The sequence below is a fragment of the Haliotis rufescens genome, unplaced genomic scaffold (genome assembly GCF_023055435.1).
Source record: "Haliotis rufescens isolate VD_foot unplaced genomic scaffold, xgHalRufe1.0.p SCAF_22, whole genome shotgun sequence".
In the NCBI taxonomy this organism is placed as follows: domain Eukaryota; kingdom Metazoa; phylum Mollusca; class Gastropoda; order Lepetellida; family Haliotidae; genus Haliotis; species Haliotis rufescens.
The window spans coordinates 4,283,958-4,305,333 of record NW_025963913.1 but is presented as its reverse complement, the minus strand read 5'-3'; the positions used below and the strand labels follow the sequence as shown (position 1 = coordinate 4,305,333).

At 41.8% G+C, this 21,376-nt stretch overlaps 1 protein-coding gene across 1 annotated transcript in view; it reads left to right on the top strand.

Annotated features, from left to right (window-relative positions):
• LOC124136318 overlaps positions 1-17,401 on the top strand; it is a 43,187-nt gene extending 25,786 nt beyond the window's left edge. The window contains exons 29-53 of the mRNA XM_046502210.2: positions 52-269; positions 932-1,037; positions 1,478-1,594; positions 1,925-2,057; positions 2,327-2,501; positions 2,740-3,016; positions 3,313-3,502; positions 5,415-5,629; positions 6,655-6,887; positions 7,628-7,781; positions 8,017-8,195; positions 8,461-8,601; positions 8,717-8,882; positions 9,409-9,553; positions 9,758-9,879; positions 11,338-11,477; positions 11,571-11,718; positions 12,939-13,133; positions 13,394-13,597; positions 13,710-14,468; positions 14,613-14,825; positions 15,133-15,228; positions 15,466-15,794; positions 16,263-16,464; positions 16,760-17,401. Coding sequence (XP_046358166.2) covers positions 52-269; positions 932-1,037; positions 1,478-1,594; positions 1,925-2,057; positions 2,327-2,501; positions 2,740-3,016; positions 3,313-3,502; positions 5,415-5,629; positions 6,655-6,887; positions 7,628-7,781; positions 8,017-8,195; positions 8,461-8,601; positions 8,717-8,882; positions 9,409-9,553; positions 9,758-9,879; positions 11,338-11,477; positions 11,571-11,718; positions 12,939-13,133; positions 13,394-13,597; positions 13,710-14,468; positions 14,613-14,825; positions 15,133-15,228; positions 15,466-15,794; positions 16,263-16,464; positions 16,760-17,037 — 5,135 coding nt within the window. The 3' untranslated portion in view covers positions 17,038-17,401. The remainder of the gene's footprint in view (positions 1-51; positions 270-931; positions 1,038-1,477; positions 1,595-1,924; positions 2,058-2,326; positions 2,502-2,739; positions 3,017-3,312; positions 3,503-5,414; positions 5,630-6,654; positions 6,888-7,627; positions 7,782-8,016; positions 8,196-8,460; positions 8,602-8,716; positions 8,883-9,408; positions 9,554-9,757; positions 9,880-11,337; positions 11,478-11,570; positions 11,719-12,938; positions 13,134-13,393; positions 13,598-13,709; positions 14,469-14,612; positions 14,826-15,132; positions 15,229-15,465; positions 15,795-16,262; positions 16,465-16,759) is intronic.
• Positions 17,402-21,376: the final 3,975 nt, after the last annotated feature.

Sequence of the window (21,376 nt, the reverse complement as noted above, 5' to 3'; positions counted from 1 at the left end):
CAATCAATTGTTACACTTACATGTACTTGAAGCAAATATGTTTTTGTCCAGCTGATGAGTTCCTTAACGTAGAACTCAGTGAAGGAACCTATCTCCAGCATGGGAAGAGGTTTTATGTGTGCATCCATGCCGATGAAAAGAACGCTCCGTTCGAGAAGTGGACGTCCCAGCTGACTGAAGTGAATGCCTGCAGTGACGGCATCACAGTCGACCTCACACCACCTTCACCGGGGACAGTTCACATTGGAGGTCTTACTGGCATGTACCAGGTACAAACAGAAGTGGATGCAATATGGACAACACGCGTATTCATGTCTCGATATCACATTACATATCCCAAAAAGTGATGAATGGGGGAGCTATTATCTAGAGATAATAATGTGTGTAACCTAATCGAAAAGTACAAACACTAGTGAGAGGGGCTAGATAGTGTCATGTGCTGAAATGTCTCTCAACTGGGGTTTGGTCTTGCTTGGTTACCCAAGTTACTGCTGGATTTAATAGTGTGTGAGTGACTTGGGTTCAAGGCCGTCTATAACAGTATTCCAGTTATATCATGAGGTGCCAGCTTAATCTGGGAGGAAAGCCCGAAGTGAGACCTGCATCATACCACTCAGACGTTAACCACTTTGGTGATCCTCACGAGCACGGGTATGGTGCAGAAAAACCTAGAAACATAATCGGGGCGAACTGGGATTCGAACCCACAATTATAGGTTCCTTGCGTGCCCAAGGGACGGAACTCTGCAAAGCTAATGGCGGCTTTAGGCTTTAAGGCACCCATACCCCTCGTTGGTGAGAAACATATCCAGTTGGGGTGCAGAACAGACATGGGTTCTGGGGTGAACTTAGATTCGCATAAATGCAGGGAATGACGGAAGGAAGACGTCAGCATATTCGTGATAACTCACTAATGTCCGGTATGTTTGAAGGTGAGCACCACGGAAGTTGATGTGAAGTGGGCAGGCTTCACGGATGTGGAGGAGGAGAAGGCAGCTTCACACTGGAGTGGAATCGCAGCTTATCAAGTTGCTATAGGTACAGACAGACTTAATTAAACAACATTGATCGACGGGGAGTGTCACTTCTTTTTTGTGACTTATAAACCCCCAGTGACGTCATATTGGTCTTCACTCGGATAAAACCTCATAAACGGGGATGTTATAATATCCTTTCTTTAGCGTAGAGAGTAAACCATTTGCCTGCAGAGGCGCTGATAAATCACATTGCTATAAAGAATCTCTTGTTCAAGAACATGTACACAAGGAAGTCATACTTTACGCCCGTAACATTGTAACGTTGTTGATAATAGTTGTTTCAAAAACATTTTCGGTTTATGCAACACTTCCCCGCGGATATTTTCCTGCACATAAAGAGATTTTGCTCCCACATTATCCTATTCAACGTGTGATTTACATAGGACTATTACAATCATGTGCCTGTACACCCTTTCAGTTAACCATTCCTTCACGTTGCAGGATCTGTTCCCAGTGGAGAAGATATAGTCAAGTTCACCGATGTCGGTTCTGTGCAGCGTGCAACCCTACATAGTCTGAACCTCCAGATTGGCAGAACATACTATGCGTCTATCAAGGGTAATATTTTTTTAAATTTTATCTTATGGGGGTTGGGGGTCGGAAAAGAGGATCGGGTGATCAGGCTGATTGCGTGTCACCGTGCCCGGATGGTGTGGCTCGTTGCGCATGCTCATCTGTCTGGTTTATCTGGCACAGACTCGGATATTGACAGGCCGTCATGATAGCGGGGTGTGTGTGTGTGTGTGTGTGTGTGTGTGTGTGTGTGTGTGTGTGGGGCGGGGGGGGGGGGGGGGGGGGGGGATATCAAGGATTTTGGTTCATTCACTGAGCTATGTTTTGATGTATAAAGTCGTGTCTTATGCATTAATGTGCAGTCTTGGTTTGCAGCAATTGATTTTGTGAACAAAACAACAGTGGCAGGGTCAGACGGGTTCCTTGTCGACTCCACAGCCCCAACACTAACTGGTCGCCACATACAACTGGAGCACAGATACATAGCGTCTCGTCTCCTTCATGTTTGGTACGTCATGCTTCATACCAGATCATTTTCACCATGTACTATATATACAGTGATGCTGAATGGAATGTTACTCATTTACTATTTTAATAAGTACACATGTGTGTTTTACAACAATGTATTTTGACTTGATTATCTCTGATCATGACATATCTTTTATAAAGATTTCAATTAATCACAATTACACTAACGTGCTTAAATGTGTTTAATCTCATGTTGATGACCGCTGTTTACTACCGTTTTATAGGGTCATTTCATTCTTCTTTTCACAGTTGGACTAATGTATTCTCTGATCAGGAGAGTGGACTGTCAGCCTACATGGTTGCCATGGGCACCAGGCCAGGCTACGACGATTTGATAGAATACACCTTTACAGACCAAGAATGTCTCGATATGGATACGCATGGTCGCGCAATTGATGGACACTCTTATTTCATCTCCTTAAAGGTATACATATATGTTTACATATAACGTTGTAATGAATTACCCGAACTTGAGAATCAGTGGCTTCACAACCTTTAATAATGAACACATGAAGTACGATTATGTGTGATTTCTGTATTTTGATTGGGGGCATCCATCCTTAGAACTGAGTCAGTTACTCAGATTAAGGTTTCTTTACTTTACTTGTCGGTCATGCAACACGTTTTACTCTCTGCAATGGTATAAACGTTTTATTCCGCAGGGATACAACGGTGCAGGTTTGTACACACTGACCTCATCACGGCCTCTGGTTGCGGACACAATGCCTCCATCTGCTGGCCACGTCTACGACGGAGTACAGTCAGCTGCCACACATGGTGACAAGGACAAGGATTATATCACCAGTGTCTCCGAGATGGGGGCCTACTGGGAAGGCTTTGTCGACCCACACTCTCCGATTGCGGTGTACAAGGTGAAGGTCGGGACCTGTGCAGGATGCGATGATACCCTTGGGGAAATAGAATATGGATTAACTCCCAGTAAGTAGAGTATTTTCAATTAACCGAATTTATACAGTTTTTACTCTGGACTATAATTCAAAATATTGACATTTGATCTGCGTGCCTTAAAGCAAATGAGTGAGTGAGTGTGGTTTTACGCCGCTTTTGGGAATATTCCAGCAATATCACGGCGGGGGACACCAGAAATGGGCTTCACACATTGTACCCATGTCGGGAATCGAGCCCGGGTCTTCGGCGTGACGAGCGAACGCTTTAACCAACCACTCGGCTACCCGACCGCCCTTAAAGCAAATGATACATCTTGGTTTATACAGACATCAGCCTCCTGCATATCCTGGTCTCCCCTGGAGTGAAGTACTTCACCACAGTGACAGCCTGTAACACAGCAGACCTCTGCAGCAGGTCCTCCACCTCAGACGGTGTCATCCTGGACAGCTCCCCGCCAGTTGCTGGCACAGTGCAGGATGGCACAGGCGATGTGGACATACAGTTCCAGGCTTCCAGGTGAGGCGATTACTTCAGGAGCACGAACACATATGCATTGTTCGATGGTTCAATGTCATGTTGATAGATGTGTTGTGTGCGTACATACGTGCATAGTTTCGAATCCAGGTTCGCCCCGATTATATTTCTAGGGTTGTCAGCACCATACCTATGCTCATGGGTTTCACCAAAGTGGTAAACGTCTGAGACCTGCACCACTTAGTGCTTTCCTACCACATTTAGTTGACACCGTGATATGACTGGAAGACTCTTCAAAGCGGCGTAAAATCCAACTCACTCACCCACATACGTGTATGCGTATATTAGCAACCTGAATTTAACGAGTATTTATATTAGTACGAATAGTGTACATCGATCCACATTGTTTACCCATACTGAATTTACACAGGGATTGTTTCTAGATGGCCACGTGGAATCGATATATTCAATAAAAAGCCGGGCACTTTTTCTATTAATTGACTGCACGGATGATAACATTATCCTCATAATGTTTTTCTCGAGATTTTCGACAATGGAATAATTATTTCGATTACATATTTCTTAGATGAAAATAGTCCAAGCTTATTCTTTATTCAAGCCATTCTCTCGGAATAATACAACAACACCTAAGGATATTTAAACAGATTTGTTCATATCTGGACTTTGCACAAACCGTTCCCCCAGTGCTAGTATCGTGTAGTGTCACGTAGCTTGTTTGACTTCATTGTGCTTTTCTTTGTTTGGAGTTATTCATAACTATCTTCTTAAAATGAAACTAGTGTCAATCAACGTCTTATACAATACTTGCAAAACAAATTAATGCATATCTCAACCTACGTTGCTTTGTTACTCTACTGTGGCAGTGAAACATGATGATGATGATGATGATGATGATGATGATGATGATGATGATGATACTGTTGTTATCATGGTTATATTTTATTGGTGCCTTTGCTTCAACAAGTGTATGAAATAATTCATAAATTCCATTGCCAAGAAAAGTGAAATTCAGAAAACGTGCAGGTCGCGTATTTCTGCTACGAATGCAATGTCATAAAAATGAGGCCTTAGTTCTTGCTAACGCTGAGCAAAGATCTGAGGACATCCCATTAGGGGTCACGTCAGAACGACCTTTCATCCGACCAATCAGAGCATCGCTTACCAGATTGTTAGCTTACTGAATCCATACAATCTAGACCATCTATTAGACATTCCAGAATGTTCTTTTGTTCAGGTTTCAAATTTGTAATCTAGAATTTGTCAAAATATGTTTCGAAGCGTAGTCGCCAATTTGCAATTAGTGCCGTAAAGTACGAGAAAGCTGCCTTCTGATTGGTCATTCCATTGGTCGGTCAAAGTTGGCGCAAGGTCGGTCTCACGTGACCCGTAATGGGGTGTCAGAATTCTATGGTAGTCTCAATATTCACCTTTCTACCTAGAAGGACCGACATATTTGAAAAATAAGGCTTGGTGTTGAATCGTCAAATTGCATTAGTAAAAGTAAGAAATAAGTCCACATAAACAATATTTTGATAACTAAATGTTTACTGTGATGATAATTATAGCAGGGAGATTGTATAAGATTTAAATGGGCTCCCTGATAATGCACAGTGTGCCACCACATATGCTGTGCCCGCTCTTAAGGATTTATTTATTTCAGGCGCGAGGGGTAGGCTTGTGGTTAAAACTTCTACACTTCACACTGAAGGCCCGAGTTCCATTGCCGACGTGGGTACAAAGTGTAAAACCCATTTCTGGTGTTACCCGCCGTGATATTGCTGGAATATTGCTGAAAGCGATGTAAAACCATACCAACTCACTTATTTAAACAACTCACTCATATATTTCAAGCGTGGTGTAATTGTTCACCTGTGTATTTGCACTAGCTTGGCTGATAAATAACAGAAATAAAACCGTTTTGTGGTTTTGTCAGGACATTCATCGGGTGCAAGTGGCGAGGCTTCCATGACCCTGAGTCTGGGGTAGGCCACTATGAATGGCGTGTGGGGACAACACCAGGAGGTGACGAGATTCTCGCAGCCAGGAATGCAGCCCTTGAGGAGGTCATGTTCCACACCATGTCACGTGACCAGCAGTTGCCAGTAGGACGGACGATCTACACCACTGTCAGGGCCTTCAATAAAGCAGGTACACGGAGCTTTAACAGAAAGATTGCATTGAGAAATTACAAAAAACATCGCTGGACTTCCCAATCTTGCTCTACAATTAGCCAAATGTGTGTATAGAAACAAACCATATGTGTCCCCTTACTAGATGAGCATGAAGAAATACACGTTTACTAATTATTTCAACACAATGTTGTAAAATGTAATTGTCTATGTCATTGCCATGTATTTTGTAAATCAGCATTCACTCACTCAATGTCAATATATTTTGTTTCCAGTAAGCGACAAGGCCATTTTAACGCAAACAGTCAGCAGTCTTCAGAGGCTGTCCTATATTTGTACTCAGGGGCCATGATAACAATGACTGATGCTGATCACTTTTAACTGGCATTTGAACAAATTTGTTAAAACAATATTAACGGAATGCAATGCTTTATATTTCCTTTGTTCACATTTCTTTATAAAGTTCCAACCATGTAAGTGCTGCTTGAAAGAGAGATCTGGTTATAAATAGAGAATGTCTTCTGTTGGTCGTTGTACTGATACATTCAGGTCTTGTGATAGCCGTCGTACTGATACATTCAGGTCTTATGTTGGCCATCGTACTGATACATTCAGGTCTTGTGATGGTCATCGTACGGATACATTCAGGTCTTATGTTGGCCATCGTATTGATACATTAAGGTCTTAGGATGGTCATCATATTGAAACATTCAGGTCTTATGTTGGCCGTCGTATTGAAACATTCAGGTCTTGTGATAGCCGTCGTACTGATACATTCAGGTCTTATGTTGGTCATCGTACTGATACATTCAGGTCTTATGTTGGTCATCGTACTGATACATTCAGGTCTTATGTTGGTCATCGTACTGAAACATTCAGCTCTTAGGATGGTCATCGTACTGATACATTCAGGTCTTATGGTGGTCATCGTACTGATACATTCAGGTCTTATGTTGGTCATCGTACTGATACATTCAGGTCCTATGTTGGCCATCGAATTGATACATTCAGGTCTTGTAACGGCCGACGTATTGGTACATTCAGGTCTCTACACGGAGTCTACGTCCAATGGTGTCATCATCGACGACAGCGCGCCGACAGTGGTGAAATCACCGGCGTTGACGCCGGCTCTAGCGTCAGCTGTAGCCCAGTCGTCCGTTAGCCGAACAACTCTGAGCACACAATGGAAATATGAGGACGTACAGTCGTCTGTGGAAAGGCAGTACCTTTCTCTGTCTTCTCATCAACTCGGGGAGTTCAAGCGCTCCACTATTGAGGTAAGATGACACAAATGTCGGCACAGTGAGTGAGTGTGTGAGTTTGTACGCCGCTTAAGCAATATTCCATAACATCATAACGACAGATATTGGTTATGTACTCATCGAGACAGCCCTTTAACCATCTAACTACCCCATTGTTACCTGCTATGAAGACATGTATTATGATGACAAACACTGGTATTGATGAATACAATCGGATGTAGTTCGGATGTCTGCCGACACGAGGCACTGTGGGTGTATCTGGTCACCAACCCAAGCATTATACACTGTGGATGCAGTACATAGCCCTCAACATGCTTCACGTGTTATGAAAGCAATTAAACCATCTATCATCTCCTACAATTCGCACTTTGGGTTGACGTTTGGACGAGTAGGACTTTCTCTATAAGCAGACAACCGGTATCGGATATTGTAAAGGAATAATGTCATTCACTACAATGTGGATAAAATTAGATGACGTACCTGACAGGTTAATACCAGATTGAGTTATTTTGTCTGAAGTCCATAAATAGACTATCAATAGCAACATCTACTGGTGTGTTTTTTTATGGAGAAATGTCACCAATTTTTAATGTTCTCAGAAATATGTCCCGCAACGTCCTGTTGAACGAACATCACAGGCAAAATATGATCAATTGGGAGTGTTGTTTATCGGAGATTGATTACCACTATTATCCGCATCATTATTCAAATTAGTAAGGTTGATATTTAAAAGTGAACGTCATTTTCTTTTTTAGATCCCAAGTTTTCTCACTGAGTACACCTATACTGGCCTTGAACTTCACGATGGAAGTAGATACAAGGTGAAGGTGATTGCTTGCAATATGGCGGGTCTCTGCACAAATGCTGAAACTCAAGACATTCTGGTTGACAGCTCAAAGCCTCACACAGGTATGCTGGTAATTGACATACATATGAAAAGTTTTGTTTCAGGCAGAGGACCGAGTTTGTTGATATTATACTTCTGTAAAAGAGGGAAGTGATGGCCTGTGGGGCACCTAGCTACCGGTTGACAAGGACTCCCGACACTTCTCTTTCCCAATTTACGTTTATTCGCTGAATGATATGACACATTGTATTGCGGCATCGGAACTCTTGAAATGATTGTTTTCACTGTTCATTACAGGTACATTTGCTATAGAAACTGACCACGCAGCGAGATTGTCCCGGCACCAGCAAGGCGGGATGACGTGGACAAGGAACAGTCTGAAGCTAACCTGGCTGGGCTTCTCCGATCTCCATTCCGAAATAGACCATTATCTTGTTTCAGTGGGATTCCAAGAGTTCGGCACCGATTACAATAAGGTATTATAATAATGACTGCAACACAGAAAAGTATAATCTCTGAAGTGAAGGTGTACACAACGAAATCCAAATATCCTGAAGATGGCTGAAACTGGATGGTGCGATCTATGTACAAAGCTGACATCTTGTACAGGGCCCGTTCCTCAATGCGATCGTAACGCTACAAGTGTCGTAAGTCGATGGTATGTAAGTATGGGAGTACGATCGTTTTGTGGAACGGGGCCCTGGTGATTATCAACCATGCATAACATTGTATGTTTTTTAGGGCAAGGTTCCCGCAAGCACCCCCCATGATGCATCCGGAGTTGACAAGGGCGACGAGGGAGTCCTCCAGACGTTCACTGTAGCCACCGAGACCCTGCCTCCAGAGGGGTCTGTGTTTGTAGCTATCTGGGCTGTGAATGGGGTAGGTTGCATACTTTAATACGAGCAGGTGTTAAACAACACCCATGTCGGTAGCATCCCAATTTAGCATAGATGCTTGGTAAACATGCTTTGACGAGTCTTGTGTGTATTTTCAGGTAGGACTACAGAGCGACGCGTACCACGCTGAACTGGAGCTTGATGGAGACCGGATACTGTGGCTGGTGAGGAGGTGCCAGGCCTACAACTGCGAGGGGCACTGTGTCTGTGCTGTGGAAGGCGGAACGTGTCATGATACCAAGGGCTGTACAACACTGAAGAACGGTATGAACTGTTTGCTTTGCATTTTTTAGAAGTTGTAATTGGTAGGTCACAGTACTAAGATAATTCATGGTTGACAACATCTTTATTCTATTATGATGCGACGTTTCAGTATAGATCCTCATGCCGTTGTCAAGCTGTTGTCACTGATACAGTCAATGTGTAAAATGACTGAAATTTTCAAAACGACTAAATAATATTTTATATATCTATCTATTTTATTATGATTCCAAACATTTTGATGTCACCCAGTGACTGAAATGACAGGAGTAGGAGAAAACGAAAGTCAATGTATGTTTTATTTATTGTTTGGCTTCTAATCCTAGCATAATTAGTCTGTGATGTTTTTGTGATGTTTTTATTGCCTTTTGAACTTCATAATCATTTTTAGTCAATCTGTCAGGATTTTTCTGCCAATTTGTAAGACTTAACACATTGACTATAGCATACACACACTTATAGAAACCTGCCCATCGTGCAGTGCAGTTAATGATTTCCGCCAAAGATAAAGTAAGTGATGTTGTTACAGGAGGAGGGAACAGTATTGCAACTGTCATCGATGTCACTGATCTTAGTTTCCCGTCTGCCGCTCCTGACGTGGATTTCTCTCCCGTGAACACATTCATGGCTGCCATGTGGTCTGTGACAGCATCCCAGGGTTTGCCTATCACACGGTAGGTTGTTTCTACGGCTCACAGTTCATGCATTACTGTTTCCTTAATTATACTGAAGGTTAAAACCACATTATACATTGGATGATGATAATGACGACGGTGATGATGATGGTGACGACGATGACGATCACCACGGCCACGACCACGACGACGATGATGATGATGATGCTCACAATACATAACGATTTTTTTTTCATTTTTCAGCTATGAGTACAGTATTGGAGAGAGCGGCAAGTCTTCACCACAGGGTGTTTTCAGTATCGCCACAGACAGAATATGGTTTGATGCGGGACAACAAACTTCTGCAATTATGTCTCTGCCACAAGGTATTGCATGAGTGTCGGTTGGTAATTTAAGCCTTGGTATTTTGCAGGTCTTTCAGTCATAATCATATTTGGTTTATGACAAGGGTTCAGACGTACGTTAAAGGATATATGTTTACAGTACTGCTAATTATGTCTATTTACGTACCTGCCAGGCTGTAAACACTTGGTAGTTCCTCTTACAGTAATACATAGAGGATATTTCATGTGGCGATTAAAATATCATGTATCGAGTGACGGGGGAGAAAATATCTCCTTTCCCCATCACGAGATAGGAGAAACATGCTATTTCACGATAAACATGAAATATCCTATTTATAGTTTACTTTTTGGGTAGTTATCTACAGGAAAATTTAATAATTTCATTACAAACATGGACCGCGCCCGTCCAGATAGCAGAAGGTCCGGCGTTTGATCCTAGTCTGCGTCATACCAAAAGATGGAATTGTTTTTACGCTGTCTGGCGCTCGGCATTAAGGAGCTAGTCGGCACGGAGTCGGTATACTGTGTCTTAATGGGGTATTCATGTTCAGCTGCGGCATGGTACCCTAGTGGGCTAGCACTATAACACATGTGCATGAACGTCATCGTTTAAGTGTAGTAATCTTGGACGCGACGTTACACCCCCATTTCACCTCACCATTACAAATGTAAAACCTTGAAACGTAAACTCTCCCTACCTAACACGCATGGACGTTTCACCATCCCTTGTAATTGCGACTTAAAAAATAGTTCCATGTTTGAATATCTTTACAAATATAAACAAATGTAACGTAAAATATCTGATCGTTCATTTGGATATGATTATATACAAAATCAACTTCAACAAAAAATATTCTTGAAATCTACGTGACCGCTGATGGAAGTGACAGAATACAAGCTGGTCAAGTAACAAAATGGCGCTTTGCGAAACGAACAGCCTCGATTGACGAGGTAAATGAGAAATTTACAGTTCATTACGAAACATTTTCAAGAGAATAACAACCGGCAAAAAGCTATATCAAGTAAGTTACGGGCAAGACACTTTCGAGGAAGGGAGACGGGGAGGCAAATCTTGTATGGTAATAGTTCCGACAAAGTGTTGTGTTCACTGCAATGAAAATATCACTTTTACCAACTTCAGAAAACTCAAGTCTTCACACTGAGTGAGTGAGTGAATTTGATTTTACGCCGCTTTTAGCAATATTCCAGCAATATCACGGCGGGGGACACCATAAATGGGCTTCACTCGTTGTACCCATGTCGGGAATCGAGCCCGGGTCTTCGGCGTGACGAGCGAACGCATTAACCACTAAGCTACCCTACCGCCCCTCTTCACACTGAAGTTTATTATAAAAGCACAACATACACACAAACAGACATTCACAACACGTGTCCTTCACATTAGAATATAAGCCCAAAGTAACACAATATTATTGCAATTACTTTATTATTATTAACCATAGAAATTGCTAATTGCAGGCAGGTCGTTGACGTCTGGAGGAAAGTATTCCTTCTTCGTGAGGGCCTGGTATGATGACAATACCTACAGCATCTTCACTTCCGACGGCGTCATTGTCGACACCTCCCCACCGGCTGTGACAGACAAGCTCGGCCTTGCTGTAAGTTAAATTGTAAATTTAAAACATGCTTCTAGTTGAACCTGATCGCGTGTTGCATCATACTAATATGTATTTGCCTGTACCTGTTTTAAGGTAAAAGAAGTCGAGGGTACCGGCAAAACGAAGGACGTTGACTTCCAGATTAAAGCAGATACAGTGACCTTCACTTGGACCAACAAGTTCATCCTTGGTCAGAGCGGCATTCTCAAATACAGACAATACATAAGCACCGTCCCCAAAGGTAATACTATGACTTTTCAACGGTGCATCACTATATATTTTGATAATCTAAACGACTACTTCACTAATAGCCCTCGTTAATTTTTGTGATAAATGGTAATGTCTAAGCAAGAATGATGAGGGTATAAACTGCTTGCCTGAAGGCAATGAACGATAAGGGGTATAAACTGCTTACCTGAAGGTAATGAACGATGAGGGGTATAAACTGCTTACCTAATGATAATGAACGATGGGGGGTATAAACTGATTACCTGAAGGTAATGAACGCTGAGGGGTATAAACTGCTTACCTGAAGGTAATGAATGATGAGGGGTATAAACTGATTACCTGAAGGTAATGAACGATGAGGGGTATAAACTGCTTACCTGAAGGTAATGAATGATGAGGGGTATAAACTGCTTACCTGAAGGTAATGAACGATGAGGGGTATAAACTGCTTACCTGAAGGTAATGAACGATGAGGGGTATAAACTGCTTACCTGAAGGTAATGAACGATGAGGGGTATAAACTGATTACCTGAAGGTAATGAACGATGAGGGGTATAAACTGCTTACCTGAAGGTAATGAACGATGGGGGGCATAAACTGATTTGCTAATGATAATGAATGATGAGGGGTATAAACTGCTTACCTGAAGGTAATAAACGATGAGGGGTATAAACTGCTTACCTGAAGGTAATGAACGATGAGGGGTATAAACTGATTACCGAATGATGAGGGGTATAAACTGCTTACCTGAAGGTAATGAACGATGGGGGGCATAAACTGATTTGCTAATGATAATAAATGATGAGGGGTATAAACTGTCTCCTAATGAACGTAATGGACGATGAATGTAGTTTGAAGGGCAGAGTTGGTCATTTTATCATATTATCATGTTGCTAACTTGGATAAATTTTACATATTTATATACCAGTGTCACGTCGGTATGTATTATAGTATTCCTGCTGGAATAGGGTTGACTGTGGCGATAAACAACATCCACTAACCCATTCACCTGTAGCTAATGTATATCGCCAGTATTTCTGCCGACAGCACTAGCGTGTCTCAAATCTAATAAAGATATATTTCTGCGCACGAAATGTGATTTTAATGGAACGAAACCATTTATACTTATATTGGTCCAGGTGAATTGATACATCACACAGCCTGCACATAAAAGTTATAAACAACCATATAACTTATTGACGTCAATTCGCCAAATTGAATATTCATTTTCAGGTCACAGTATTCACGCTTCCGGGGATCTGACCTCCACCAGCTACACAGCGACAGGTCTGAGTCTACGTCCAAACACAGTTTACTACTCCAGTGTCCTGGCTTACAACAAGGCTGGTCTGGTCAGCTGGGCCTACTCTGATGGTGTACAGGTGGACGTCCTGCCTCCTGAACCAGGAAGAGTGCACGATGGCCTGGGTTCGTACCATAACAAAGCATTATAGCCTTGTAAACGCATGACCAACGATAACAAAAGCATATTTACATGTCAAAAATGGTATTCGGGTGTCCAGGGCCCCGTTCCACCAAGCGATCTTAGCGCTAAGGTGATCGTAAGTCCCATACTTTAACATAGGCTTACGATCATCGTAGCGCTAAGATCGCTTTGAGGAACGGGGCACAGGACATCATGTTCCAAATTGTTTATCTTTATGCTCATATGTTGAGTATTGTTATAGATATCCACGACAAGGACTACCAGAGTTCTCCATCAGAAGTCTCGGCCTCCTGGTACGGCTTCTCGGACACAGACTCCACAATCGTCAAGTATTTCTGGTGTGTGGGGACAGTCAACGACACAACAGACTGCAGTGTGAAGGACTGGCTGGATACCGGACTACACACCTCTTTCAGGACATCGATATCACCTCTCATTTCCAGTGGTAGGTGTCAACACTGTTTGTGTCTACTGTAGAAGACACCGAGGAACTTGCATTTTTTGCCGTGTTTATGATTTCACGTACACTAAATGCATAACATCGTCTATATTTTCAGGTACAAAATTATGGAGCAAAGTGTATGCTGTAGATGCAGTGGGTCATACCTCTGATGTATCTGTGTCTGATGGAGTTGTCATCGACACATCCCCACCTGAACCTCAGGCTATGGCATATCTTGGAGACAATCTGGTGAAGAACCCGTCGTTCGAGGTTGATAATATTACTGGTATTGCCACACGCTGCAACCTTGTCTTACCTTCATCATGGGAAACTGACACAGCGTCCTGCATCAAGGTGCTAGCGCCCGAATCACCTTTAGCTAAAGAGGGAAATATGTTTGTGTCAGTCAGTGGGAGCATTCACCAAACGATCTCGGGTCTTGAGACTGGGAGGCAGTACAAGCTGACACTGCATGTTGGATACCCAGAAACCGTTTCCAACAATCACAGATCAGTTGATGCAATAGTTACAATAGGAGGTGAACTTTTCAGCTTCACACTTGACCCTAACCTCTGTGGAGGCACCTGCAATGTCGGAGAACACTCAGTCATCCTCTGGAACAAACACACATACAGGTTCACATCCGCGGATACCAGTGCAGTACTGAAGATAGCATCATCGTCCCGGATGATGGAGTTTGTGCTGGACCATGTGAGTGTTCAGACTGTGGACTATGTTGCTGGTCCGGACAGTGTGGATACAGAGGAGCATCTGATGGTCCACTCTGTGTTCATGTCTCACTGGTCATCTCTACATGCTTCCTGGCACTTTGAGGATCAGCAGTCCCCAATTACACAGTACAAGTGGGCGATTGGTAATTATTCCAGTATTATCATATGTAATGGGCGATATGTTCCAAATGTTCAACAAGAACATTCTTGAGAGAATATGAAAAGTTTATGAAGATTAAAGTGTCACTGCTTAGTGCTACGAATGCTAAAGTATTAGTCTTTTCCAGGCTCGGTCACCGGTGGAACACAGCTACAGAGCTACAAGAGCGTGGGGCGGCAAACACAGGCAACCGTCTCAGACCTTCGCCTGACGCACAACGCGAGAGTTTACATCACTGTCATGGCAACCAATGGTGCTGGACTGACGAGTGTCACGTCCTCTGATCCCGTCACGGTGGACATGACTCCGCCGCAGTTTGACTTTGTCATGGATGGTGCCGGTATGTACAGAAAATATCACGACTTTTGAATTCAGCTAGTCTGGGTAGAACAAACCAGTGGTGAAAAGCTGCAGCAGGGATCCATGGCGTCGAGGTATAACGACACACTGTAACCACTGATCCTTATTTTAGATGGTTCTTGCGATAAGCGGTGGCTACTGGTTACATATTCTGCCCTGAAACCCCTCCTGAGAGGCCTTGCATCGCGTGACTGTCTTCAAGTGGTCCTTCTTCCCAAACCCATGTTTATCTTCATCATTCATATCTTTACTGACGTCTAAATCGCTTTCATTTTGCATTTTTTCAGCACTAGACGAGGATTACCAGTCATCAGGTGTAGTGAGCGTAAACTGGCAGGTGCAGGATGCAGAGTCAGGCGTTGATCACTGTGACTGGGCTATCGGTACGTCTTCTGTGCTGATAGTCACAAGAGAGCGGCTCTGTTTAGCATTAATCTTCCAATTCCCTTAAATGGCCATTGTTGATAACAAATACTTTGGGCTATGAAATATGTAAAGATATTTTCTATACTTCCACAACTGCACACAGTACGGTCCGAGCCGCTATACGTATTATGTGTTATAATTAAAGGTTGTCGGTAAGCGACTATAGTCATGGGAGTGTTATGCTGTCGTTGTAGGGAGAACACGAGGCAGCAGTGACATGAAACAGTTTGAGAGGGTCCCTCCAGGCCAGGCCACAGCTCAACATGATATTAGCACAAAGCTCCATACGTCGTCTATGACGGTCTACACAACAGTCCGGTGCTTCAACAAGGCAGGACTGGTGGCGGCCATGACGTCAGATGGAGTTGAGGTGATCCAGGCTAGGAACCAAACATCAATTCTAGGCTTCGGTATCCTGAAAGAAAGTCAGTCGGTGTACAGTGAGAGAGATGTGTGTCACCAGAGTCAGGAGAAAGTCAGACTCCATTGGGAAGAAACAAGCAGCAATTTCAAAGATGTTGTGGTAAGTTTAAGGTTTGTGGTTATAGAAACATTTTTGAAATGCCCCTTAATGCCTTCCTAGCAAAGCCTAGTGTATGAAATTAGCACTGTGTTTTTTTGTTTGTTATTTAACGCCACGCTCAGCAATTCCAGCTATATGACGGAGATCTGTAAATAATCGAGTTTGGACCAGACAATCCATGCATGACATCATGAGCATCGATCTTCGTATTTGGGACACAATGACATGCTTTGCCTAGTCAGGTCAGCAAGCGCGACCAACAGGTCCCGTCAATTGCCTCTTACAACCACAATGGGTTACTGAAGACCAGTTCTAACCCGGATCTTCACTGGTCAGAACCTTGGTGTATATTTCAGTGATACTGTGCATGAACATTGTGAAAATGAAATGCCAATCGCAAGGGGTCAATTGTCTATCCTCTGCCTAATGCATGCTTTATACCATTTCCCATATTGTCCCATTGTTCAGGTTGGAATCGAGGGAGAGAAGATTGCATATCAGATCGACGTTTCCAATTCCTTGGAATATACATTTGCAACGCTGGCGGGCTTGAAACTCCAGAACGGTTCAGACTATGAGGCCCTTATCTTCCCTGTGGATGTACTTGGGGGAACAGGAGAAAAGACTGCCTCGAATTTCACAGTCCATGGAATTCCTCCAGCAGTTTCTGGTAAGCTTTTGCCACTCTCTTCATATGGTTGTGTGTAAGGATATGATATTTAGAGATAAGAACTAGTTTATTAACATATGTGGGAACAGTAAATATCATATACAATATAGTACTTAAAAAGTTGAATTTATGATTGAATTTCCTTTACTTGCAAATCACTTATTTATTTATTTATTTATTTATTTATTTATTTATTTATTTATTGATAGTAATTGCTATTATTATTAGTGTTATTTAATAGGATGAGTAGTTGTTGTTGTTGTTATTATTTTTATTATGTGAAACACTTTTTCAGCCTCCAGGAGTATGTCGCTGGCACGCAATGGCTCGGACTTGCTAGTGTCGTGGCCATCTGTGTTCACCTCCCCGTGGGATACCCTGCAGTACGAAATCCAGGCGGGTACTGTTCAGGCAGGGGCCGACATTGTTGAGAGAATGCTGACCAAGAAAACTGAATTTCGAATTACCTTGGCTTCAACGCACAACAACATCAAAAGCTTATTTCTAACTGTAGCTGCTTTTGACCCATGCGGCCTGTCGGCCTATCACTCGAAGGTGTTCAGTATAGCCTAGATAACATACACGTTACGTTTCCTGATTCACAAAACATTCAGACGGCCATAGGTGATACTTTCATTTTATTCATATTTATGGTAAGGGCTGTACGGACACCAATCCTTTGGTTTTATTAATAACGTTTCAAGATAAATGTCATCACAGTTTTATTTGTTTGTATCTATTTTCTATGTTGCATTTCGATAAATCTCGAAAATGGAAATGCACAGAACTTAGAAATTTTGAAGAAATTTTCTCCTGCAGTTCTGTGAATGTACCCCGTGTCTTAGTTTGCACAACAAACATGCCCTTATTGACTGTGATACAGAGTTTATTTTCTCCTTGAATTCCATATATTGATTAAAAGATATCTTTTTCTTAACCACGTTACGTTGATATTTTATTCGTGATGAAGATTCAGGTTATTTAAGATGCTTAAGGTGTTGTCAGAATTTTGCAAACAAAGCGGCACCTGTACATCTCAGGGATATTTTATCCTTGATAGCCCTAAGGGACTTTTTGAGACAGTGATCAGTCACGACATGGGTTCAGACCATAATCTAAATATCCTGCAGGTCAATGGACATATGTAGGGCAACTCGTAACTAACTCGTTCTATTCCGGGACAAGCCAAATGCAGATTCGTGCCTCTCTCGAAGGCATCCATATTGGTGTATGGACGGCTTATTCTCGTGGGAGCGACATTCTGTCCAATGTGAAGATGTTCCTACAGAACCCATATCAGTCTCACCCACCTTGGCAATCTATACTGGGCTATCTATCATAAGAGAATGAGTTGACCATTAATCCTTAAATTCATAAAATAAACAACACAAGCAGTTTAACTCAACTACCATTCGTGTTTATTAACGCTTTTCAGCACACACCACAAATGTATACAATACCTTTAAAATAATACCGTAATCGAGGTGTGGAAGCATTGAAACTCGTCAACGTACTCCATCCTGGAGACTGTCCCTGCTTGAAATCTCTCTCAGTACTTGAAGTATATTTTCCATATTCTTGTACTTGCGTCATGTGGGCTGGTTGTTTTGTCCACCGCCTGGTAATGGACACGTGTTTCATTGATAAGCTGAAATCGTCCAGGCTCTTGCGGGTCTTGTAATAGGATTGCGAAGCCGAAGGTGCAAGCCCTCCAAATGAGCTTTGGTCCTTGGCCCATCGTTTTGCCTGATGACCCACGGATGAAGTTCACCCAGTTGTTGAAGTAGTCGGCAAGGTCAAGGCAGCGTTGGTCGTCAGATAGGGCATCTAGGACGTCGATCCAATGAGCTTCGACCTGAAATCAATAATAACGCATTGGAAATATTGTACAAATTCAAAGTAAAAGAGAAAAACAAATACCACAATTGCACTTTTCATGTAAATCTGCTGGATACAAGAGATCTTCTAGACCTATCCAAGGTGCTTCCCTCAACGTGTTAACCTCCTCCTTGTACAGTGATTGTAAAGCTGATGTCGTGTCAGCTTCCTTCTAGATTATCGCCCAAATCCCCTTCATCTTTATATGCGGACTGGATATTGGTTGTGCTCAATTGGCAACGATGTCATACCATCGGAGATGACTTCTCTAGACACTGTTAGGATTGCCAGTTATCTTTCTTCGCCTGACTTCTCTCCTAATTAAACAATAAGTGATTGCGAATCATGAACATCACTGTACATATTCAGTCTCGCTAAAGCATAAGCTGTTGAGAAAAACAAGGCACAATTACAATTTCAAAAACTAATGGAAGACAACTAATGTGGAAACTGTGTGCTGAAAAGAATACTACAGCTTTGGAAGAGTTGGTAATATACAGAATAGATTGTGTGGGAAGATAGTAATCCTTTACAGCTTAAATAAGCCGGAATAAATGTACAAATTAGTGATACGTTAAGTTCCATGCGCCATTTCTGTAAGTATTTAATGATTAACTTTTTACGATGTCTTCCTTCTATGTTTTTTATGAATTAATCTCTTTCAAATTTCGAAATAATTCATCTGAATTAGTTTGTCTAAGCGTGTTTTAATTGGTGGTATAATAATGGTGTGTGTGTGTGTGTGTGTGTGTGTGTGTGTGTGTGTGTGTGTGTGTGTGTTTAATTGTTTGTTGTTTAACGCCGCACTTAGCAATATTCATAGTTGTGAAAATGTATTAAGGAATCATTTTTTGCAAACAGCCTTTAACAAAAATATGTTCGTTCGGTCATCTCTTATTAATGTTATAAAGTGTTAGACACGGATCAAACAATACAAAGTGGCGTGTTTGTAGGGATGACTTAGACAACAATCAGCCCAATGCATAAAAAAACAACTAAATCCGTTTTTAGATATATTTGACTTACAACTGTTCTAATGTTATGATCCATTTACATAAAACCACCCATAAATATCTGGTAATGCTTCAGTCTGGTATCATTGATGTTTCAACTTTGTACATCGATATTCCACACGACAAACTTCAGGGAAAACTTCATTCCTTGATCCATGGGGCTTTTCTTACAAAACGTGGTGACCAAAGATACAGAGGTTCACGACAATTGGTAAAAAATGAACGCAAATGCCATCTGAAGTTTACTCAGAAAACAATATGTGAAATTCTGGACTTCCTCATTGATAACATCCACGTAAAAATTGGGGGTGTTACATTTAGGCAAGAAGTAGGCATCCCCATGGGCACAAATTGTGCCCCCCTTCATGCGGATCTGTTTCTTAATGCATATGAATCGGAATTTCGGATCGGATCGGTCAGAGTCAAAACAAGGTAATTTTGCAAAGAAGTTTAACTTAAGCTTCAAGTATATTGGTGATCTGATATCGTTCAAAGACAATAAAATTACCAATTCTCTTCCACTGATTTCCCCACCTGAACTAGAAATAAAGGTGACCAGTGAGACCGCCTCATCTGTTTCATATTTAGATCTATGCATAAAGATTCATAGTGACAAAACACTCTCAGATAAAATGTATGACAAGAGGGATGACTTCAACTTTCCAATAGTCAACTTTCCCTTTATGTCAAGCAATATTCCAGCAGTCTAGCCCTTGGTGTTTACATTTCACAACTTTTGAGATACAATCGAGCATGTTCTTTTTATCAATATTTCAAAGAGCGTCATACAACTCTTGCTCAGATGTGGATTGATCAAGGTTACAACATTCAAGGCCTCGGTAAAGCTTTCAAAAGGTTTTCTGGTAGACATGTTGATGTCGTTTCCAAATTTGACGCAACAGTGACAAGGATTATGTCCGATGCAATTCCCTATTTTGACTTGTACCATATGTTCCCCTGCTTTTTTCAGGTGAATTGACTTGCCTTTGCATGTGCTTGTGACGGGTGCTACCGTTGGGGCAGGATACGCTCATCATTTCGTGAACACCTAGTATCATTACTATTTTATAGTGATTCATAAACACATGCTCATGATTTAGTTGTAAACCGTACAATCGACTCTGTTTTATGCAGAGATTTCTATTTGATATGGAAAGGGTTTTGACGCTTTATTTACAGCACTGGTTGTGAAAAAGAAATTGTCCCAATACATAAGTGCGGTCGAGTCTGATGGTAGATATTTAATTTGTACCCCAGAGCAGTATCTGACGAAGTCATATTTACAGACAGTTTTGTAAATAAAAGCTACCATTTAGCAGAAAGTATAATTGACCTGTGAAAATGCAATCTTGTCTTCGTTCAATATTTAGCAGTCAACTTTTGATAAATCAATACATATATTTTGTCTTAATCTGAATCACCGAAATGTTACCAAAAACACGACGCTTTTGTCACCGAACTGTTACTTGCTTCTTCGCCAAATAAGTCTAAGAAGATGACAACAGACCACCGCACGAAGTGATGGAACTAGCTGCAATGGAATCATTTTAGCACCTTGTTTTACATGCACTCGAATTACCCTCAATTTAATTGATTTGCTAATTGCCTATTTGGCAGTTACTAGTAGTCTTTATCTGCAATGGCTATAATCTGATGCTCTGGAACCATTACTAAATCGCTGATAAATCGTAGTTGCTAAGCTGCCTATGCCTTCACACACAGTTCAGGAGCCATGATTTTACCTTATAGTACCTGGTGTTATTGATCCGAAAAACTTGGTATCACGATCCGATAAATATGCAAATAAGATCGTCAAGCAGCTACGTTCAAGCTTCATACATCAATGCGATGCATTCGCTCTTAATAAACTACTGACTAACCTCCCGATACGTTTAGGCAGTGAGGTGCACTCAAAAAATGTATTCATACGCGTTTCTAAAACTATTTCACTGTAAACCAGTAGCAAACAAATTCAACACCGGCTTGTTATCAAACTATCTCAAATTTGGTCGGAGCAATTG